Source organism: Rhamphochromis longiceps, linkage group LG19 (assembly GCF_057381845.1).
Source record: "Rhamphochromis longiceps isolate RC_006_pf linkage group LG19, R_longiceps_female_GT1.1, whole genome shotgun sequence".
In the NCBI taxonomy this organism is placed as follows: domain Eukaryota; kingdom Metazoa; phylum Chordata; class Actinopteri; order Cichliformes; family Cichlidae; genus Rhamphochromis; species Rhamphochromis longiceps.
Window position 1 is genome coordinate 12,784,239 of NC_140575.1, and position 22,383 is coordinate 12,806,621.

General features: G+C 43.5%; 2 protein-coding genes across 4 annotated transcripts in view; both read right to left on the bottom strand.

The window, feature by feature from the left end:
* Positions 1-13,757, bottom strand: part of col12a1a (collagen, type XII, alpha 1a) — a 50,371-nt gene extending 36,614 nt beyond the window's left edge. Inside the window, exons 1-13 of one of the 3 annotated variants that reach the window (XM_085391292.1) lie at positions 13,552-13,757; positions 12,097-12,202; positions 8,578-8,697; positions 8,351-8,494; positions 7,835-7,888; positions 6,486-6,749; positions 6,232-6,396; positions 5,831-6,004; positions 5,437-5,727; positions 4,734-5,336; positions 3,994-4,272; positions 3,638-3,913; positions 3,275-3,547 (exon numbers count right to left, since the gene is read on the bottom strand). In XM_085391292.1, coding sequence (XP_085247418.1) covers positions 3,275-3,547; positions 3,638-3,913; positions 3,994-4,272; positions 4,734-5,336; positions 5,437-5,727; positions 5,831-6,004; positions 6,232-6,396; positions 6,486-6,749; positions 7,835-7,888; positions 8,351-8,494; positions 8,578-8,697; positions 12,097-12,166 — 2,713 coding nt within the window. In that variant the 5' untranslated portion in view covers positions 12,167-12,202; positions 13,552-13,757. The remainder of the gene's footprint in view (positions 1-3,274; positions 3,548-3,637; positions 3,914-3,993; positions 4,273-4,733; positions 5,337-5,436; positions 5,728-5,830; positions 6,005-6,231; positions 6,397-6,485; positions 6,750-7,834; positions 7,889-8,350; positions 8,495-8,577; positions 8,698-12,096; positions 12,203-13,551) is intronic. The other 2 variants (XM_085391293.1, XM_085391294.1) reach the window with 2 other exon arrangements.
* A 2,944-nt stretch (positions 13,758-16,701) lies between these two features.
* On the bottom strand, positions 16,702-22,328 carry LOC146646348 (cell cycle control protein 50A-like). Its single transcript, XM_085391776.1, has 7 exons — positions 21,858-22,328; positions 21,042-21,161; positions 19,532-19,639; positions 19,354-19,441; positions 19,072-19,215; positions 18,352-18,561; positions 16,702-17,707 (listed from the first exon to the last, which is right to left on the bottom strand). Exons 1-7 carry the CDS (start codon positions 22,098-22,100, stop codon positions 17,514-17,516), a joined length of 1,107 nt encoding a protein of 368 aa, XP_085247902.1. The 5' UTR covers positions 22,101-22,328; the 3' UTR covers positions 16,702-17,513.
* Positions 22,329-22,383: the final 55 nt, after the last annotated feature.

Here is a 22,383-nt window from a genome sequence, read left to right on the forward strand (position 1 = left end):
TACCCAGATTGTTCCATCAAAAGAATTATCTTTGCCAAGCAGATGAACTTGACTGACTTTACCGGCTGTGCGTGAACCAACGGTGGAAAAAAAAAAAAAAAAAAAAAAAAAAAAAAATCACAACATAATGGTTTCTGCAGACAGCGGGTCACTTTTCATCAGCACTTGCAGACAAGCTATAGAGAAGGGGAAACACATGCTCCAGTCCAAGCAAAACCTCTACAGCAATGCAAAAAAACAAGTTTCACTTCTTTTCTGCACAGTTTGTAGTTCAGTGCTTGGTTACAAAACACATGTTTAGATCTTGTTGCATTGTTTACAGTGCCACCTATCAAAATAGAACAATTATAGCCGCCTCTATATAACACCCCACCCGCCTCCTGAGCATCCTACCCATCAAGGCGAGGAACTCTCAAATTAAGATCTGGAACGAGGGTGGCTCACAAAATAACAGTAAGGCCTCACCCATGTCTAGAAAACCGCATATGACACAACCGAAGATCATCTGAGAGATTTCCTGCAGGGCATGTGCCGACATAACCTTCACATCTGCAGCCAACGACGTCTAAAGCTCGAAAATATAAATGACTGCAGACGGCACTTGAAAGAAATCAGTCGTGCCAGCAGGCAAGAGAAATTCAGAGGAAACACGACTAACCTGCCAGCACTGTCCTAATCATTTTACGCAGCTACATAGACTCAGGTGGGTCACTGTATATATTACCTGACTAGACTGAGCACGCTTGCTTTCTCTGCAAACTCCTTCAAAATCACATCGGGAAATACATTGTGCCATCTCAGCACTGGCAGCCAGGTTCAAGCTTCCTTCGCTTTATTGCTCTTGGTCAGCTAAGACGTACACGTGGGCCACGAAGATCAAGCCTTCAGTGTCTGTCAGCCAGGGTTGCCTGTCCCTAGTCTTTTTACCTCAAAGGACCTTTTACAGTGGTGGAAAAAAATATGTGGCACGCCAAAGAGTCTGGCACTGCACAAAATTCATTAAAGGGATAGGTTAGAGGAAACCGAGCCAAAGTGCTACAACCTCACCTGGTGCCGAGCTTTTGTGCAAGTCAAAGCTCGAAAGTCCTTCATGGCATAAACACATCAGAGGTGTCATGCAGGTAGTTAAGCATTTGATAAATGAGGGGTTGAACTTTTGACCTCTTAGGGAAGAAACAGCCCTTTATCCCACCAGGTCACCCTGAGGCATTGTGGTTCACATTTTCAAGTACCCTGTTTTCCCTCTGCCTTTCTCTCTGCCCCTGCCTGTCCTTTGCCCCACCCTGGAGGAAGATGAACAGACGGCTCTCCCTGAGACGAGACAGACAGCTTACCCAGCTTTCAGGGTCCTCTTAGGTAACATCTTCCACATGCCGACTAACACTCCCACTCCTTAAGTAAATAGTTAGTGTATAATATCCACATTTAACACATTGATGTAAGCATTCTGTGTCACACCTTCTCTCTGCTCCCACTCGTTTCAGGATGATTTAATTCTGCTCTGCTCAAGGCTTCTGTATTGTCTACCATCCTCTGTTGGCCGTGAGAGAGGCCTTTGTGCGAGCCACTTTCTTCCAGTTCTTGCCTACATGGACTTCACAGAGTGGGTCACTCAAAAAGAGTGGCACACAATGAGATCAGTGTTTAGGCATGCTGATATCATGACAGCTTAATAAAAAATGCCTAAACAGAGTGCTTTGTCATGGAGCTTTTTCCTGTGGGGGTGTGGGGCTGACTGCACAGATTTGACCTGTGGAGACGGCTTTAATCCAGACTGGGCTCTCCGGTCAGTGTGGGAACAGCAAGAAATAAAGACGAGACCACTTTTCATCCACATTTTTATGGTCACCGAAATTTACACAAAAATGCTTTGTTGAAGTTGTAAATTCAAGACGGAAATTTAGTTAATTTTTTGCACTCGAGTCTTCTTATTCAACCTGCACTGGGAAGCCTATTAAAAGCAGATATATCCAGCACGCAGGACCTCGCCAGTGGTTTCAATGTAACAACATAATTGTAAAGACCAAGAAATGTACTCTTTAATATGTCCAAGGGCTTAAATTGCTTTCAGAGACGACTCTGATTCAAATGAGGCACAACTTAGATGTGATGAAAAACAGCCACCGTGCCATTTTCGTCTTGGCACTCGACAAGATGAAGAAAACACAGTCCCACTTTTTCTATTACTGCAAAATTCATTCTCTGATCTTTAACTACCCAAAAAGGACTCATAAGTGAAATCGGCCAAGTCTACTTTCTTTTTTTCCCTTTTATTAACAGTTTGGCCAAAACAACAGCAGACTTTATCTCTTCACACATTATTGAGATTCAAATTATTGTCCGTTTAAACCACAATTTGGGCCAGAACAGCTAGCTCCCCAATAAAACTGAATGCACAACTAATAAAATTCCTGATTTTATAAACAGAATTTGCAATCAGTAGCAATTACTGACAGAGAGACAGCCCCGCTGAGCGACTCTAACACAATCATTCGCGTGTCATAGAGATGCAAAGGTCTCAGCAGGCGAGCATATGCCTCTCAAAGTCAGTTCCAAGTCATTCCATAGGTTTACAAGCATTCCACACCCACTCATTTCCATCTTACTGCCTTCATGGGTGGCAAAGTCACCCCGAGCTAGGAGTCCAGCCCGTTCTCACTCCTGAGGCGTAATATGCTGATGATTTGTCAAGTCCTGAGGCGTTCCTGAGGAACACGAAAGGTGACCACCCGCGTTCTTATGCTACGCGCCGGGTTACGGATGAAATCCAGTAGAATGACACTCCCGCGGTATTCCAGCCCTAACCTTAACCCTAACCAGCACTTTAATGACGTTTTAAACAGATTTAAGTAAAACGAACATACATGTGTAGATTGATTCCAAACGGTTCTCATGTTTCCTCATTTTTCAGATCTCGTAACATAGAGACGTGTTGGGTGCTCGGAAGCGTAATATATCGATGATTTGTCACGTAGCGTGAAATATTACGCTTTAGGAGTGAGGACGTGTCGGGGAGTCTGTGGTAAAAGAACGCTTACACATTCCATATTTTTCACACCAACCTTCCAAACTACTACACAACTTTCACTTTATTGGTGCAGGGACCTTTAGAGGACAGGAAACAAGTTCCCAAATGCGTGTAGTTTCACAATAGGGGGCCTGTTAAGCTGGAAATACTAAGCACATCTACAAAGCATGCTGCAAACACTGGAAATAAACATGATCCGACTGTGCTTCAAAGGCTTTAAAGTACCAATATGGCAGCGTCTCTTACCTTCTAAGGTGGTTCCGGTGCCCAGGAGAGGATCGCCCAAACCAGAAGAATAGCGAGCGCTGACAAACAGCTCATACTCAGTGGCTGGCTGGAGGTTCTTCAGTACAGCCTGGGTGGTGTCTCCTTTGACAGAGATCTCCTTCCTCTCACCTCCCTCAGCAGGTTTGAAGGCAATGCGGTATTGAAGAACATTGCCAGGAGCAGACCTCCACGCCAGTTTCATCGTAGATATTGTTTCATTGAAGACACGCAGGTCACGGGGAGAGCCGCGGACTGAAAACAGATCAAAATGCATCATTTCTCAAAATTCACATTTCTCAAAACTTCAGTTTGACAATAGTGTCAGCAGTTGTCCTCGCTCACCCTCCTTGGTGGTTCCATCCACCTGCATCTCGCTTCCAAGGCCGGATGCGTACTCAGCAGACACAGACACACGGTAGGTAGTGATGGGGAAGAGCTCCTGGAGGACTATGGTGGTCTCTGGGCCAAGGGTCTGAGCCTCCAGTATCTCTCCTGTGCCGCTCAGCGGGACGTAGGACAGGCGGTATCTGATCACTGAACCCGGCGCGGCTTGCCACGACACCTTGAAACTGTTGGTTGTTTCTTCTGTCACTCGTAGATTTCTTACAGCTCCTTGTTCTGAGAAGAAAAATGCAACTCTTAGATGCTCAGTGTTTTTATTTTGATTACATTCTGTTAAATTCAGGTAAATCTCTTACCTTCGAGAGTTGTCTCTTCACCCGTCAAAGGGAAACTGTCTCCTTTATCATACTGAGCAAAGACATTGACTTCATAGGTGGTGAGGGGATAAAGATGGGGAAGGACAGCTGTGTTGGTATCGCCGGGCAAAGCCAGGGAAATGTAGTCTCCGGTGACATCTTCCGCCTTGCGGAAACGTAGCAGGTAAGACAAGACATTGGCAAGAGGAGGTACCCAGGTGGCACGGAAGCTTCGGGAGGTAATTTCAGAAAAGCGCAAATCGCTCGGTGGAAGCAAACCTGAAAATCAAAGAGGTAGTCAGGTAGTTAGAGCCTCACCTGCACGTGACTTTTATAAAGCTACTGTAGTTTAACAAATATGGATTTCAAAAGTTGAGATCTTGAAGCACTGGACGGCACACTGGCTGATTGTCGAGTGTTTTGGGCTGCAGCTCTCGGTATCACTCGAGCTCATTCAAGAGGCACGTCCGTGGTTTTTGTGGTATGTTTATTGGCAACTCTGATGAAATGATTCAATTTTGCCATGTCTGACAGCAATTTACAAAATATGTTTCTCTGTTTAGCTTTTCCATGACTGCTCTGGCTATTTGCCACTACGTCAGCGGCTAAAAATGCAGTCACATTTCAGGGTCTAATATCCTGTGGACCAGTGTGAAGGTGCTAACACATGGAAACCATCAGAAAGAGAAGTAAATCTGAGCTCCAGATCATAGTAAAGGAGTTGATCTTCTTCTACTTACTTCTCTTTTTGATGTTGAGCAGCTCCTGTTCAATCCTCAGACAGATGGACTGAGTCAGCTCCTTAGAGATCCTCTGAAAAGCGTCAAAGTCCTCCACCTCATACACATGGGTGTCAGCCGGTGGATTAGCGATGGCCTCCAGCTCTGATCTCACCGCATCCTTCACGCCAACAGCAAATATTTCCACATCAATATTCCTCAGTTTGGTGGCCGCATCCCTAAAAGAGTCTGACGACTTTCCGTCTGTGATCAGGACCATGACGCGGGGGACGTTCTGTCTCGCTCCACGAGCTGGGACGAAGATCTTCTCCCTGACGTAAGTCATGGCCCTGCCGGTGTTAGTGGAACCGCCGCGGTAGGGGAAGGTGCGCACAGCTCTGACGACAGCGTTAATGTCATGGTGAGTGTTGAGGGCAAACTCGGTGTATGTGTCGCGACTGTACTGGACCAAGCTAATCTGGATTTTGTTTGGTCCGATGTCAAAGGAGTTGACCAGAACCTCCAGGAAGGCACGGACTTTTGCAAAGTTTTGTAATCCGATACTGTACGAGCCATCGACCAGCAGGACTACATCGGCCTGCACATCCACTCCCAGTGAGCACTCTTGAAAAAGACAGGAAACCAAGTCACATGACTGCCTGTGATTCATTCACGAGTACATCAAACTTAAAAGCTGACCACACATGACAGCAAACCACCTCACCTGTTGACACCTTGACAGGCTGCGTCTTCTCCAGTTCAACGATGGGTTCACTGGGAGTCAGACCTTTGAGTGCGTACAGGCTGATTTCATACTCGGTCTCGGGGGAAAGGTCACGGACGTTGACGGATGTCTGTCCAGCCCCAATGTACAGCTCTTGGCGTTTCATGCCGGGCAGCATGGGATTGACGGTTAGCTTGTAGCCCGTGATATCACCCAAAGACGGGGCCCACGTCACCCTCATTGACTTGGATGAAACTTCTGTGACCTCCAAGTTGGAGGCTGGCTCCACCACTGTGGGAGGCATCAAAGTAAACAAGATGCTGCACATCAGTATACTGTAACAGCATTTTAGATGAATCCTGCATGGGCATGTATTAAATATCACTTGACTCACTCTCCTCTCCGCTGACCAGAATGTTCAGCTGCTCGTCAACACCGGAGCACACTTGTGTTATGATCTCTTTCTGGACCTCCTGGATCATGTCAAAGTTGGGCACATTGTACACGTGTTTGCTGTGAGGCGTGGAGGCTATTTCCCTGAGCTCATCCTCATCTGCTCCTTTGATACCTGTGAAGGAAAAACAGTAACTCATGTGTTAGGACTGTCTGCTTTACAGATGTGATTTAGGGCATTGCTTATGTTAGGCAATACAACAGTTTGACTTTTACTGGGGCAAAACTGCATCTTAAAACGAGCCATCGATGGAAAATCAAATGGTTTCTGAGAACAGGCAGACTTTCACATGGGAAAGCACAAATCAGAAAGGAAAAAAAAAACTGAATAATAAACCATACCTAGGACAAATATTTCCACTCCAATGTTCCTAAGTCTTCTAGCATGCGCCTCCACTGGGTCTTGGGATTTTCCATCAGTGATGATCATGGCTACCTTTGGAAAAGCTTTCCTGGATCCAGCTGCCTCAGTGAAAATGTTTCTCACCAGGTACTCTATGGCATCGCCTTTAAAAAGAAGTTCATGTGTATTTTTAAGTCCTCGCTCGCAATCAGGTTAAAAAACGCGATTCAAAGCCTCCTGATAAACATCGTACCTGTCATGGTATTTCCTCCTTTATACGGAAGTGAGTTGATAGCTTGGAGCAGGTCTCCTCTCCTGGTGTAACGAGTGAGGGGGAACTCTGTACGAGTGTCTGAGCTGTACTGAACCACCGCCACACGGGTTTTGTCCTCGCCAATGTCAAAGGCCCCTGCCAGCGAGCCGATAAAGCTCCGGATGTGTTTGAAGTTTTCTCTTCCTACACTCCAAGAGCCGTCCACCAGGAAAACCAAGTCGGCTATCGCACTGACCGAACACTCTGAGGACAGACGGCGGACAGGAAAGACCGTCAATCAGGAGAACAGTCGATGAGAGAATGAATAAACACACTTTAACTGATTCGTATTAGGAATGGATTGGCTTTCAACTTTTGGTGAACGATGGGGTTAAAATCTCAGAAAGCAGAAAACTACATTCTTTACATCTCACGGTGATATTTTAAATCATGGCATTTCTTCTGTCCGTCTGAATAAAATAAAATCTTTGACAGGTAGTTGGACGACTGAGAGATGTGCATTCTTGCATCAAAGGAACTCTGAGCCATTGCCAAAAGTGGGCTGGTGCAGTTATTCCAGCAGACTGAGGCAAAAATGTGCCTTTGTAGACTAAATATTCAGCAGAAATTCCACTGGTAATATCTACTTTTAAACACTGAGATCCTCAAGCTTTTAAATCACAGATGCAACAGAACATTTAAGTTGAAATGCTAATTGGCAGGGCTTATGTGGATGGACTTTAATCCTCGCTCCCTGCACTCTCATTGACTCTAAATGCGATTCCTCCTGTCTCACATGAAACATTCAGAAAAAGGCATCTTCAGTCAAAATGCTCTGACTTAATGTTTCAGAGGATCTGCACTCATGGTTGCAGTTTCCAATCATCATATGAGGGAAAAGTGAGCACGTCTGCCCATCAGTCACCACGGACAGTTTGAATAAGCTGAGGAAAGTTTGCAATGGCGACGCTTGATCAAAGCTGAACTCGTACCTCAGACCTGCCTCCTGCTCCTTTCCCCTCCAAAATCGTTCTCCTTAAGGGTTGAAGCTGAGAGCTCAAGGGAGCTTTTCTCTTGCAGCTTCAAGCCTTCCTTTACTTTTTTTTTCTTCCTAATTCTAACCAGGCTGCTGGTTAGAATTAAAGGAACCAATGTGCCTTTCCACTCGCTGCCAAAACCCTGTCTGTCTACCCAGTTAGAACCCAGTAAGATGCCTGACCAAATTATTCCATGGGAAAAATATTATGATGACAGTCAAAAAGGAAAAAATACATTTTAAAAGTTCGGAAAGCCCTGCGAAGGGTCGGGTGTGTTTGGATTTTGGCCGACACTGCAGTAAGCATACTCACTGATTGCATCTGCCTGTGGCCTCCTGACTCGTCCGCTGCTGTTACTGGACTGGACTGAAACACAGGAAACACTCGGTGAGTTAGCGCCGCACATTGAAGCCTCACTGTGTACTTTTTCACAGCGGAAAAAGGCAAGAAAATCAACACATCATAAAAGCAGCTCCGTACGCACACAAACGCTGCATTAACTACAAACAGCGAGCAATTCAAGAGTCGGTAAACAGATGTGATTTTTCCCTTTCCTAGATTTTTTATGGCTGGATGGAAATGCTATTACTTGACTTTTACTAGCATATTATATGATTAAATTCTCTCCGTGTTGCCGAGGGAGTAAATGCTTTGTATCAGTGAACATAATTCAGAGGTTTCAATAGCCAGCAAGGAAAAGTGATTTCCTGATGTCCTGAATTCACATCAGGACACAATAAGAACATTATAGAGCGTAAAAACATACACTTACTTTTTAAAAACCTGTTTTCCACTGAAAAATATGTTTATAAAGCATAATCAACTCACTGGTCAGTTGTCCAAAGATGGGGATGCTCTCCTCTGAGCCATAATAGGAGCTTATTGACACAGAGTAGTCCAAGTCAGGGGTCAGGTCAGTGAGCGATGTCATAGTGGCAGATGCATCTAGGGTAAAGTCTCTGGTCGGTTCATCTATGAGGAGCAAAGCAGGAAGTTAGAAAGCTGCTAGGGTTTCAAAGCGTTTGTAGTGTCAGCACACCAACACACGCACTGACCTCCATCCGGCACTTGCACTTGTATTTTGAAGCCCTCTATCGTTGCCGAGGGTCTCATCCACGACATTTCCACTGTATTCTCATTTAGAATGTGAAATTTCAAGTTTGAGGGCGGCTCCACTGCAAATAAGAGACGAAACGCTGTTAAAACACAAGACGCGTGTGACCGTGGGCGTATTTCTGATCAAATGAAATAAAAGGGCATCTTTGATTAAACATTCACATTAATCCCAACGACAAACACTTCGTGGCTGAAGCGGACTTGTTCGTCGTTGGGGCCAAACACACAACACGTCCCTCTGTGAGGGTGACAGGTGAGCAACACGTGACAATGGAAAAGTGTGAGAAGCCATTTTGGAGCAAAATGGCGCTTGTTTGAGTTGCCCAGCCGAGACGGCCCGGCAACTCAAGCACTGGCATACACGTCAGTCTGTGCACGAATCCACGCAAACGCCACTAAAGTGCAGACACTGAGTGAACCATCCAACACATGCTAAGTGCAGTTACAACGCATGCCCCACATATTAAACTGCCTTTATGATGGAGCCGAGCTCAGAGTAACAAACACAACAGTGACTTCATTCTTAAGTTACCGATTATACAATGGAATCAACGATGCCATGTAGCTGTTGGAGTGACAAAATGAACACCATATGTTATATACACAACGTATATAAACATATCTGAGGGACAAAAAAAAATACTTTGTTTATTTGCTTACGACTCTTTACAAAAGCGTGTGGCACACATCCATTGCAAACCTTTCAAAAAGAATACACAATTCGTCACCGGCGACTCTTGTGTACTTTTTCCAGCAGCAGCATAAATGCACAAGAAGGTGTGAGAGAACAAGACTTCCTCAGACAACCAAATGTGCTTTTACAGAGAAAGGTGTACATGTAAAATAAATATGAGAAGACATATACAGTGTGAGAAGACCGCAGGCCTTTACATGGAGCTGACTTGATGACAACATCATGCAGTGTGTACATGAGAAAGTTGTTTGACTCAACAACTTTGACCGGCTGGACATTAGTTTCCATGTACAGAGACAGAGATGACAAACATATTTTAGAATGATATTCTTTCTTACGTCTTTAGGCTGCAGGCAGGCAGAGTGTTAACGTTTGAGTACGTGAGTACCACACATGCATTAAAGTCACATCAGAGTATTTCAGGAACTAGCAGCAAACTTCTGACTGCGCTTCTGTCAACCAGGTTAACCACTGTTAGAGTCGGGTCACGGTATGGGTGTTAGTTCATATTTTGTGAGCTCATCTTTCAGTTACTTCTCATGTAATCATGCAGCTCTGAAAGTCTTTTCACTCAGTAAATTAGTGTCAACAACACAAAACTCGAGCAATTAATCAAATTAATTGCCGTGAGGTTAATGAGGTTAGCGCAACCAATCTTACGTGGTCCTCTGGTGCGGGTCCTCGTTTGTCCGTGTAGTGGCGGGGACGCGAACATGCATAAGATGCCACGGCATGCGGTACTGGGTGCATGCTTCATAAGAATATCATTGTAAAATATACTATGAGGAGGAAGCCATAGCTTGGGACACACTGAGTGCACAGGCAGATGACAAAGAGGAGCCCACCAAATATTTAAAAACTGGCATTGGAGGATCACCAACCTGGCATCTCAACTCAAGGAGCCCCGGTGGACCATGTTGCCCCTGATTTCTCCACGAGTACTCATCTCCAACACCAAAACGGTACGGGTGTATAGTGTGTGTTGGTACTTGGGTGTGGATGAGTTGGGGAGGGGTAGTGAGTAGCACAGCGTGGACGATGAGTGGAAAATTCAGCTGCAGGATGCGCCTGCCGCTCCCACGTTTGTTCATGGCGAGCTTGTCTGAGCATCTTGTTTTGATTTGCTACAATTCCTTTCACCGCATGTCTGTCTGCTCTAAAAAAATGTAGCTGAGGAACAAATGTGGTTTTGTCAAACTAATCGCGGGTAGGTTATTTGGACTTTGCGGTTGTGTTTGTTATATGGACGTCTGTCCCATCAGCTCATAATAAAGGACACTTCTGTCTTCCAGGGGCCAGAATCTGGCTCCCGTTGTGTTACCTCAGTCTCCAGCAGTCAGCCAGCCAACCAGCTATCCTGACCTGAGCTGCTGCCAATAGGAGAGACCAAGAAGAGGAGGAAAGAACACTGACTCTCCCAAAGAGGCAGGACAGATGCCAAAGTAATTCCACAGCCTGTGCTGACATTAAACATTACTGCATATTAACTTTCCATATGTCCTGCAACTCAGCATTTTCACAAATGCCCGCAAAGAAGCTCGAGAAAGGCTCTTTGTCTTTGAGCTGTCTGAGGATTAATTGGCTATTCTCCTATTTCATCTTTCCACTCGGTTAGCGGAGATACCCGAGCGCAGACTCCTCTGCCGTGCGAGAGCAGGATTTCATACCCCCTCTCTATGTGTCATTATTTTGGACTGAGATGTTTGAATATTTAATTACATTAAGTCATTTTCTGTCAGAACTACTCCTGCTACAACCGATTCCTAACCGTTGATGATGTTTTACATCATGTCGCATGTGGAGCGAAATCATTTAGTTTCTACTGAAACTGTAACGTAGAAGCGTGAAATCAGTGTTGGGAAGGAAAAAGCCAGACACTCGAGTTTTAATCACTTGCATTTTTCTTGCACAGATCCACTTCTGTCCACTAAATGACTCTACTCCAGTACTGATGCACTTTTCACATTTCTATTTATTATTAAAACTGAAATGACTGTATTCTACTTTATCTTTTGTGCTTTTGCTGTCATGCACAATAATCTAATGTTTTAACAGCTGTTAGAACCACTGCAAAAGAAATTTGCATATGTTTTAGGATCTTTCTGCACCTTTAGTGTAATGATGATAACATTTATGTAAGCCAGATTAATCGGTGCGTAACTACCTGGTTTGGGCCATCTTCCCATTTTTGCTTTGGAAAAAGTGTAAAACGGAAATAGCAAAAACTGTGCTAAAACATTTATAGGGAAACATTAACCACAAAATGCCTTTTGTTACACTTGTAGTCTGTGCCTCGCTGTTTAATACATTCAGTTAGAAACTGGAAATTAAATAAACTTTCGTGTGCACGGTTTCTCACATGTGCCAAATGTGGATGAGAAACTTGCTCGTGCATTATTGGTTTAAAACTCCTAAATTACAGTTTAATTCCAAGTGAGTGGGATCTGGATTTGGAGTTCACATCAAAGCAAACAATGAGTCCTGATAGATACATTGGGAAAATATGCCACTACTGAGGAATAAAAGCATGACAGACATCAAGGAATCAGTCACATAGTCAACATATCATACATATGAAATAAGATTAACTTTATTCAGTCAGTACAAACAGTTCATGTTTGGTTGTGATGAATCGCTCACATTAATTCCAGTAGCTTCAATAAGGAGTGGAGATAAGAGGTAAAAATAGAAAAGGAGGAGATAAAGACTGGACAGAGTTGAATAGTGTGTGTGGGGAGAGTGAGGCCAGATGCTTTGTATTTACCTTGAGCATCTATGGAGGACAACAGGGCCGCCAGGAAGGCAGCCGTGGCCAGAGACAGCCCTATCTTCATGTTTGGCTCTAAAGGGTCAGCAGCGCATCAAAAAGTCTGCAGACAACAACAAAAAAGGACATTTGCACATCTCAGCTCACTTTTACACTGTGGTGTAAAGGCATCAGCTTTACACCTAACGTAGAGCTGCGTCTAAAGCGTGACCTGAGAGCCTTTACAATTAGACAGCGTGCACGCAGTTCTCCCTGGATCGTGTTTCTTTGAATATAAATCTAGATAAATAACTTTAATTAGTCAGTCATCGCTTTCAGTCCCGACACAAAAAAAACTGCTGGATCCACCTAGACTCCTTTACACAACCAACCACACCTTGCTGCCTTCAGTTGACTCCCATGGCCTGAGGGAGCACTTTTCTTACCACTGAATGAAGCTCTGCAGTTATTCAGTAATAAGAGAATGAAAGAAATATCCAACACATGCAATTCAGTTTTGATTTTCCAGTGCATAAACTGGAAAATGGATGCGTTTCTGGTTGTTTGCTGACTTTGGCAGCTTGCTGTGCGGATCATTACATCCAGCATAGACTCACTGGTTCTCGTTCACATAACACCTACGGGGATGAAGACTGGATGATTAATTTTAAATCATGCTTTTTATTTGTTTTTGTTTCTAATGTCTCTGTAAAGCACTTTGAATCACCTTGTTGTTGAATTGTGCTATACAAATAAACTTGCCTTGCCTTGGAGGACCTCATAGTATCACTAAGTCTGTGATATCACGGGCTACTCTGTGATGATTCATTTTCATGTATATGAAAATATATTACTCCTCTATCCTTCCCTAAATCTTCACTATGATCCTAAGGGTTCCCTTGGGAAAAGAGAAAAAAAAAAAAATCACAGAAGCAAAAATTTGTTTTTAATACATTCATTTCCTGTTGCAGATTTACTTGGATGTGATTAATTTGCATTTTTGACATTATTTTATTATTATAAACTCATGAGTCGCCCTCACACGGGACACTTCAGGCTGAACTCGAGTTCTTTAAACTTAACCGCAGGCTGTGCGCTCCGCCTGGTGCACATGTGAGGACACTGCAGCCCTGGATCCAATCGGATATCTTGGATCATATAAAACACAAATATTAGGCTAAATCTAAGTTACTACAGGCTTACCTGCCTCTCGCGGTGGCTGCATTTAAATCTGTTCAGCTCAACAACAAAAAAAATCGAGCTCTTATCTTAAATCTTCGAATCTCAGATCAACAACTCATTTCAAACTTCTATAATTTGCTTTAAGAGCATTCAGCTTGGTTTGGTGATCAAAGCGCATTCAATTGAAAAAGTGTGAATAAAAAATTTAAATATCGTATCGAAATTTTGTGAGGAAAAATAAAAGTTGATCTTTATAACGTAATTGTTAGAAATAAAAGTTTGTCTACTCACCTACTGAAGTTCCCCCAAAATTCTGAACGGACCAAACGTGAGCGCAGCCCGCTTGAAGCCTCCCCCCTCAGGAAAGTAAGAAATTTCAGGAGCTGCTCCTGGACCCCCTTTCCTCTCTCTCTAGCTACTGGAAGCTCCACCAGCAGATGTCCAAGAAAGGAAAGCCTCTTTCCAAGTGGGAAGAATCTTTCCACCATCGGCTACTTAATAAGGGGGGAGTTCCCAGCTCTCAATTTACCATCATATGGGCTTCTTACGAAAGCTCCGTCCTTCACTTGATGTATGTCCCCCGCTAAGACCGACCGGGTGTTCGGAAATTACATTTTTCCCAGCATTCGTTCGGTCTGGCGACGAGTTTCCAGCGCCAATTGTGACTTCACAGCAGGGGCACCTTTGGCCAGAGCGCACCGAGGGGAACTTTCTTATTTGCGCAATGAGCAACTTTATCCAGCTTATTTACACAGATGTCAGCTGAAATTAAAACTTCACCTTTTCATTTATAAACAATAATTTTTTTGTTGTCATTCTCCCCATAATGCGCTCAAGATGCTTAAAGAAACAAAAGCGAAATCACATCAGTCCGTTTGTCTTTCAAGTTTATTTAAACTATAAAGGACTGAGTTTAGTTGGCTTTTATTGGGGAAGCCCTGGATTTTGAGCAGCAGCTGCTCCTGAAACTGAGTCGAAGGTTTATGGCGCCCTCTAGTGGTCATACTAGAGATAGACAGCAGCTACTGGCTTGGGAAAGAAGTCTAAAACAAGGGTGTCAAACTCCAGGCCTCGAAGGCCGGTTTTAGATCTCACCCTGGGTCAACACACCTGAATCTAATGATTAGGTCATCAGCAGCCCTCTGGAGAACTTCAAGACATGCCGAGGAGGTCATTTAGCCATTTAAATCAGCTGTGTTGGATCAAGGACACATCTAAAACCTGCAGGACACCGGGAAATTCTTGGGATATTTTCCCATAGAATAAATGATTTTGTAGGTTTTAATTAAAAATACCAACATTCCTTTAAAAAGAGAGCTGTGATTTATCTGCACAATAAATAAGCAGTGATCTCAAGCATCTGATACTGAACTTTTACAGAGTTACACCATGAGACAAACACCCAGGAGGGTGCTATAACAGTGATCAGACAAGAGACAAGAGGATGCAAAGGGGTCTGCATGGGATCCTACAGCCATGTTGGTGTAATTAACTGGGAATGCTTTTTATTGATCTTGTTTCACTGTGGCTTCCTGGGCATCACAGCACTAACAGCTCAACATATCCACTCCTTGTGAGGAGATCAAACAAGAATTACAGATGTAACCGAGATACAACACAAGTTAATAATCTAGACTTTAAACAGCCTCGATGATGCATCGTCAAATTACAGGCATTTATCTTTAGAAGACAGTTTGGGTTAAAACGCTGGGGTCGGGACGCGGGCGTGTTTTATCCAAAACACAGAGTGAGACATCTGAAATTAGCCTGACTCATCAAATCTCAGACGAGAGCTGACATACCAAACACACTGAGACTTATTGCGGCTCTGTGGAGCGGAGCGTCCTTTGACCCACCCTTCAGATGATGATGGGCATGCTGTTGTCCTCCTGATCAAAGAGGGGGAGGAATGAAAGCACATTATTGCTTCAAAGGCTTCAGTTTCTGTGTTCATGCATCTAAAAAAAAACAAAGAAATAATATAAAAATGATTTGAGCAAATTTCTCCCAACAAGAATGTCTAAAGTTTGCTTGCAAAGAGCTCGACTCTGGTTAACCACAGCAATCAAATGATGTGCTGGAACAGTGTTTGTTTTGGGCTCCAGATTTCTAGTATTATGGAAGATCAGCAAAGCCTGGCACACTCTGAATGTTGACTTTGCAAGATTTTTTACTTGCAGCACACAAGAATAACTACTAAAGCCCAGCTCCCCTACAGGCGGAGATCTTTCAATAATGCAGCAGGTATCTCACATATTTATCCTCCAGGCTACAAAAACGTCAAGGTTCTGTCTCCAGAACCTGCAAATCCAAAGAGACCCTTTCATTTTACTGTAACTCACTGAGAAATACAGCCTGTTATCCTGTACCTCCATCTAAAGATTCACATAAAGTAAAAACAATATTTCAAGCAAACATTTGCTTGTAATTTACTTATAATAAGCTTTAAGACGCCACACTGCTGGAGGAGTCTTGTGATCACAATGATGCACAAAACAGCAGCGTTGGTCAAAAGTGAACCGACAAGAAACAACTTCACTTCAAATCATCCCAAAACCACACAATAATACTGAAAGATCTTCACCTTTTCTGCTTCTGTGCTCTGTCTGTCTGTGGGAACCACCGGACCTACAATTAGGCCCTTAAAGGCTGATAAAGCCAAATGGCGACACCTGCTGGTCAGCCCTGTCCGTTGCAGTGAGTTCAGTTAAAAGATGAATTCAATGGTATATACCAGGTTTAGGCAATGCCAGGCCCCGAAGGCCGGTGTCCTGCAGGTTTTAGATCTCACCCTGGGTCAACACACCTGAATCAAATGATTAGTTCATTACCAGGCCTCTGGAGAACTGCAAGACATGTTGAGGTCGTCATATAGCCATTTGAATCAGCTGTGTTTGATCAAGGACACATCTAAAACCTGCAGGACACCGGCACTCGAGGCCTGGAGTTGCCTACCCCTGGTATATACAGTCCATAATTCATATAACGTTAATTAGGCATGATCTAATTACTGATAAAAGTCTTCTTAACAAAAGTTAGCTCCCCATTTTCCCCAGTTCCCAGAGATTATCAGCATGGTGTGTTATTGATGATCGTCTTTGTTGTGTATTTCAGTGTCTGAGACAGATTTCATTTAACGTTCTGATGATGATGATGTAATCAGCTGGTAAGACGGGCGCGACTGAATCCAGAGCAGTGAGAGGAGCACAGAAGCATTAAGAGTAGGAGAGTGTATAAGAGACACATTAAACACAACCTCCTCCTTACCTGGATAAGTGGTGCAGTCCACACAGGTGAGGCTTTAAGTACAAGGACTGTTTTTTTACATTACATTTTACAACATCACACCATTAAGCATTAGTAAGGTATGAGATAATGTCACAGTAGCATGGATAATGGAAGCAGTGGGAGTTCTACCATTATAATCACAAATGACAGCGATACATTGACCAAGTTCTTTAATTGGACCCTACAAACCTTATAAAAAGCCAAGGAGCTCAAATTGAAAGTTTTAACAGCATAAAAAAACCAAGAACAGTCCAGAAGGGCGAAACAAGGGGGAACCGAACAAACGGGACACTTTTAAAGTGCATATCGTTTGGTCAACATTAACCAATCAGACGATTTCACACTCTGGCCGAACCACTAACAAACAATAAATTAAGAATTCCTGTGCTCCACCCACCCAGAGACACCACCTTTGAATTAGGAATACTGTATAAAGTAAGTTTTATGAGTGATAAATAAAAGACTGGCTCCTCGGTCACAGTGGAGGGCAGAAAAGCATATTTCTGTTATTACTTCTTATTAATGCTTTATGACTCTTGAATATCAGTATTTATCCAAGCAATCATAATCACCTTCAGTATTCAAGGTAATCCCAGAACCCACAGAGGTATGTCAACGAAGTGTTACGGTACATTCATCAGCAGGACATATAACTTTACATAATATGGACAAAAACTTGCATTAAAATTACATACATCCTTCAATAATTAAGCCATTCGCAAAGCACTGCTAAAATGAAACAGGTACTTTGATAATGTTCAGATAAATAAAAGACTGCAAACCTGAAGACAAAAAAAAAAGACATTCTCAGCAAATCGGCCTGAAGCTATATACACAGAGACACACGGAGACGCCTCGCTACGCTTAAACACAGCTTTGATGAGAAACTGGAGACGCTACCGCACGACAGCCTGGTACGGCGTACGCACTCGTGCATGCAGAGGCCCGAGCGTGGAACGCGCCGTTTAGCTTGGGATATCCGCACTGGTGTTGCGGTTGTCGTATTTGTGGTGGATGATGAGCAGAACCACACCCAGGAAGAAGCAGATGGAGCCCACGGTGATGTAGGCGATGCCCAGGAAGGGGTTCTTTCCTCCCATCCAGGAGATGGTGCTCAGGATCATCCGCTTGCGACCATCAAAACTGAGTACGGGGTAATCTGATTACATGCGGTTAAAGAGAAACGACAGAGCGCGCGCACACACACGAACAACGATACACCCTTAATCTACTGAGATTCGAGAAACCAGAAAAATGATCTTTTTAAATATCTTTACACTCAATGGACACTTTATTAGGTACGCCTTGCTGTTGTCTTCACAACAGACTTAATGGCACAGTTTCAACAAGGTGCTGGGAACATTTTGATTTTGGAGATAAGGACAAACTCCTGTTTCACCACATCCCAAAAGTGTCTCTATTGCTTTAAATCCATTGACTTTGCAGGGCATTTGAGTGCACTGAACTCTTTATCACATTCAAGGAACCAACTTTGTGACATGGCGCGTTATCCTGCTGTAAGGGCCAACAGAAGATGGATACACTGTGGCCATAAAGGAATATAAAATAATCTATTTGTGGCCCAGAGTGGATACTTGAGTATATGTAGATGTGTTTAAAATATTTATATCTGCACACCTCTTGAATCAAAAGCTTCTCCGTGTGCTAATCAAAGAAGCAGAGATACTGCAAGTAAAGACCGTCTGATCTGTTAAGCTTTATAAGACACAAAAAACTCACGCTAGCCTGTTCAAAGCAGCATGTCTAACTCTAGTAATGAGATTACTGGAATGTAAAGGATACTGTAGGTGATGTTCAACATATAATTCCCGTTGGGGAGAGTTGGGGTGGTGCCAGACTTCTTCTGGATGATGCGATAGAGCTTCCGAAAGGTGGGCAATGCAGCCGTGCGCATCCACACGATGAAGTCCTCATTGATAAAGCCATTGTTATCAGGATCTGACGGGTCCAGCTCGTACACCGGCTTCGCCCAGTTCACCGGCTTCGCTGTGTCTGAGAGAGATGAAGACAAAACCCAGCTGGTCATTGCAACTCGAACCTGCGAGCCTACAGGGTAGGGATGCACCGATACCACTTTTTTGGAAACGAGTACGAGTACTTGCATTTCAGTACTCGCCGATACCGAGTACTGAATAAAAACATGATATAAATTTACAGGTAACAGCTTTAGTCCTATAATTTAACAAAAAATAAAACAAGGGACTGGCTTGGAATTAAGAATTATTATTTAAAATGAAAAGCATGTTGTATGAAACATATTACAGAATAAATAATTATGAAAAAAATATTTAAACAGTGACAGTGCAACTCACTCACTCGGCCCTTGTGATTAACCCCTTACATGCCGCTCAAACATAGACAGGTCTCAGACCGTGGTATCGGTCCCCGGTATCGGGGGACTTTTAACGAGTACTTTAGAAAATGTGGTATCGAGGCCAATACCAGATACCGGTATCGGTGCATCCCTACTACAGGGGCCTGTGAACTGTGTGCAGATGTCACCTCGGAAAGCTAAAGTCAGGTTGCTGTTTCCAGCAGGATTCCTGAATTTCACATGCTTGTCCGTCCACCACGCAATGCCTTTTTTTACCAGAGGAACTTCAATTTTGCTGTTGTTGGAATCGACGTAGTACAGCACCAGAGTGTCTGAAACACATAATCAGTATATTCAGTACAGATATCAGGCTCTACAAAGCTTTAACACAGCAGTTTTAAACTGTAGATAAGACTCCAGTTAAGCTAAACAGCTGAGAGAGGGAAAGTGAAGTTTTTCAACACACTCACCATTGAAAAGGCTGTTAGCTATGGCCCCACACGGAGCAATGGACACATCTCCGCTCTTACGGTACGGCTCACACTCCTTGCTGGGATCCTGGAAAAAGGACATAATGTTCACCTGATGGAAGAAACATTCACTGGATTCTCTGAATTATCTATAGGCACAAAAAGTACAGCAGCATACCGTCAGAGCAGACAGGTCACCGTTCAGCTGTCTGTCATCTCTGGACTTCACATAGCGTCTGTGGTTCTGGTAGAAGTTGGACAAGCCGTAGTACATGAAGACGTTGCTCTGTACGAGAGAAAAGACGGCATCGCTGACAGAATTAGGAATCAGTAACGACCAGGATGAATGAGCAGCTTTTCCGTGACAGGGTCTTACACACAATCTCTATGATCAACATAAATCATCAAGAAAATCATCAAGATTAAAAGATTCCCCTTCGGAAAACAGTGATGGAAATTCATTTGAACTCACTGGTTACTGGGACTGGGAGATAAAACCAAATCCAATGATATCCATGCATATTTAAAAATAAATAATACATTTGTAAAAAGGTTAACAACATAGAGGGGCTTTGTTTAATGTGGGACATGCGTCTTCTTGCCAGTCTGTGCCTTCATAAAAGGCTGTGGTGCTTGATCAGGTAGTGATGTTTCTCCCACAGCGTTACGGCACCGGTGTCATCTTTGTTTCGAGCAATCAGGCCAGTTTTACAAACTGCTTTTTGTGCGCACCATCACAGCTCACCTGGTTGAGTTAGCAACCCATATACCACAGGCTGGAGTCCTTACTGCAGGGGCCTGGGTTTGAGTCCGCGCAGGTTTATTTGAACCATTTCATTCCTGCTCGCTCTCCCTATTTTCTCTGCTGTCTGTTAAATGAGGACTAAAAAGCCCTAAAGTAAATTTTAAATAACCTCATTTTATACCTGTATAAAATGTTTTATACAGGTATAAAATACCTGTATACCTACTCCAACCAGAGACAATAACAGGTGCTGGAAATCTACAAGGAATATAAAAATAACATGGTACAACGCAATAGTGCTGCTGCAAAACGACAAGAGAGCAGCACTCCAGAAAATCATTAATCTTGCACATTCATAAGCGTTTGATTTCAGTATGAAGAGAACGCTGAAATAAACATTTAAAGCCCAGCTCATTTATTTTGTTGATCAGTGCTGCTGTTCGTTTCTACACAACTCACTTCATCAGCTTTGTTAAACTGAAAGAGCACATGATTCCATTTTCTGTTGAACGTGAATAACTTTGTTGACAAAAATACTTCACCTTCAGGTGATTCACTGTTCAGGATGCAGTGTACTTAATACAAATACTTCTTCTGCTTCTCAGAAAAGAAGCACGCAAACATTTTAATTAAAAAAAAAATGCTATTTTACAAGCTAAATGCAAGCTGTTAAATGAGACGAGTGCAGACGAGCAACTGAGAGCTTTTTATAAATAATCAATGAAGCCTTCTGAAAGCTGCAGAGCATATTTTAAACCTACAACAATCAATAGTAAAGCAGCCTCTAAACAAACCTTGAGTGTTTTTTGTTTGTACTCAAAATAGATCTTAATGGACAATTATTGTTAGGATTGCACAAGCAGCACTCTCCGTCCTGCAGGTAAATGCATGCATTATTCATTAACTTCCAATGCCTGGAAGCTGGTGGGGGATCTGAGCTCACCTCAAATGGCTGGAGCAAAGTGAAGTTGACGGTGCAGACACAGGGCTCTGTGGTGTTCCAGGTGAAGTTCTTTGCACAGTTGTAGCACGGGCTGTCACTGCTCACACCAGTGTAGTCGATCTGAAGCAAAGAGGAAATAAACTGATGTTGAAATACACTCAGTGCTCCGTCTATTCAGTGCAGCAACATGACTAGAAGAAGGTACAGACTTGAATCAAATACAGGAACACTTTGTTTAATGCACAGGCAGCAATCACTTATGATCACAGCAGCCCTCAAAGGCCCACTGCGAGGCAGGAACCCCGGACACATCCTGTGTTTCTTACCTTCTAGTCCAGCTTTGTTTAGACTGTTTTGAAGCCATGTGAAAGCCACTTTAGAGGCTGTGGTTTGTGGTGCTGTTAAACCACACTGCCCAAACTATGATCAGCCACACTGATATAAGCCGTGATTCTGATCACTTTCTAGCCTCAATATTAAATATGTGGTGCCGACTCCCCATGTCTCTGATGTTTTTACCATCTAATATCGACCTTTGATACAAGTGTGTAGCAACCACATTTAAAAGTAACGTCGAATGAATGCGCTTCAAACTGAACTTCAACACTATGTTGTTCATCTTTACAATTAACATTGTTAACATTGGCGTGACGTAAAGAAGCTACGTCACTTATCGAAGAACCACTTATTCCTGTTTAGTGAGCCTCCTTCAGCAGGTTTACTGTGTGTATAAACGGTGTGTAGCTACACCGGGCTGTGTAGGAGAACCGAGAAGAAGCCAGAGTCGGTTAAAGGCGGACAGGAGCGCGACTGTACCTCAAACTCTTTGATGTTGTTCGATGTGACGTACAGGCCGATGCCGATGGGGATAAAGATGAGCCCAATGACGAAAAAAGCCGGCAGCACACTGCCTGCAGTGAGGATGGGCTGCCAGGCTGGAAGTCTCTGCTGTTTGAACGCCGTGTTGTCCGGTTTCTTATTTTTCGAAAGGCCAGTGCCGCTCGAAGCGCCGGAGTGGTGTCCGTCCTCTTCCTTAGCGTTGTAGCTCGACGCCATCATGGCTGCGGTCAGCTTCGAGTTAAATAATCCTCTCTGACAGACAGCCGAGCTGCTCCGTTAATCCCACACGTCAAGTAAGACACAGAGCGGTTAGGCAAAGGGTAAAACTGTGAGCGAAGTGAACTTTACCCCCAGTCTAATGAAAATATCTGCTCATTGTAGCGCTGACTTCTTGTTTGCCTTCAACTGCGGTTCTCTCTCCAGAAGAAGAAGCCGGAAGCTTTCGAACCAATAGCAAGAAGTAGCGTAGTAGTGACATCATCGCAAACATTAGGGTAACGCC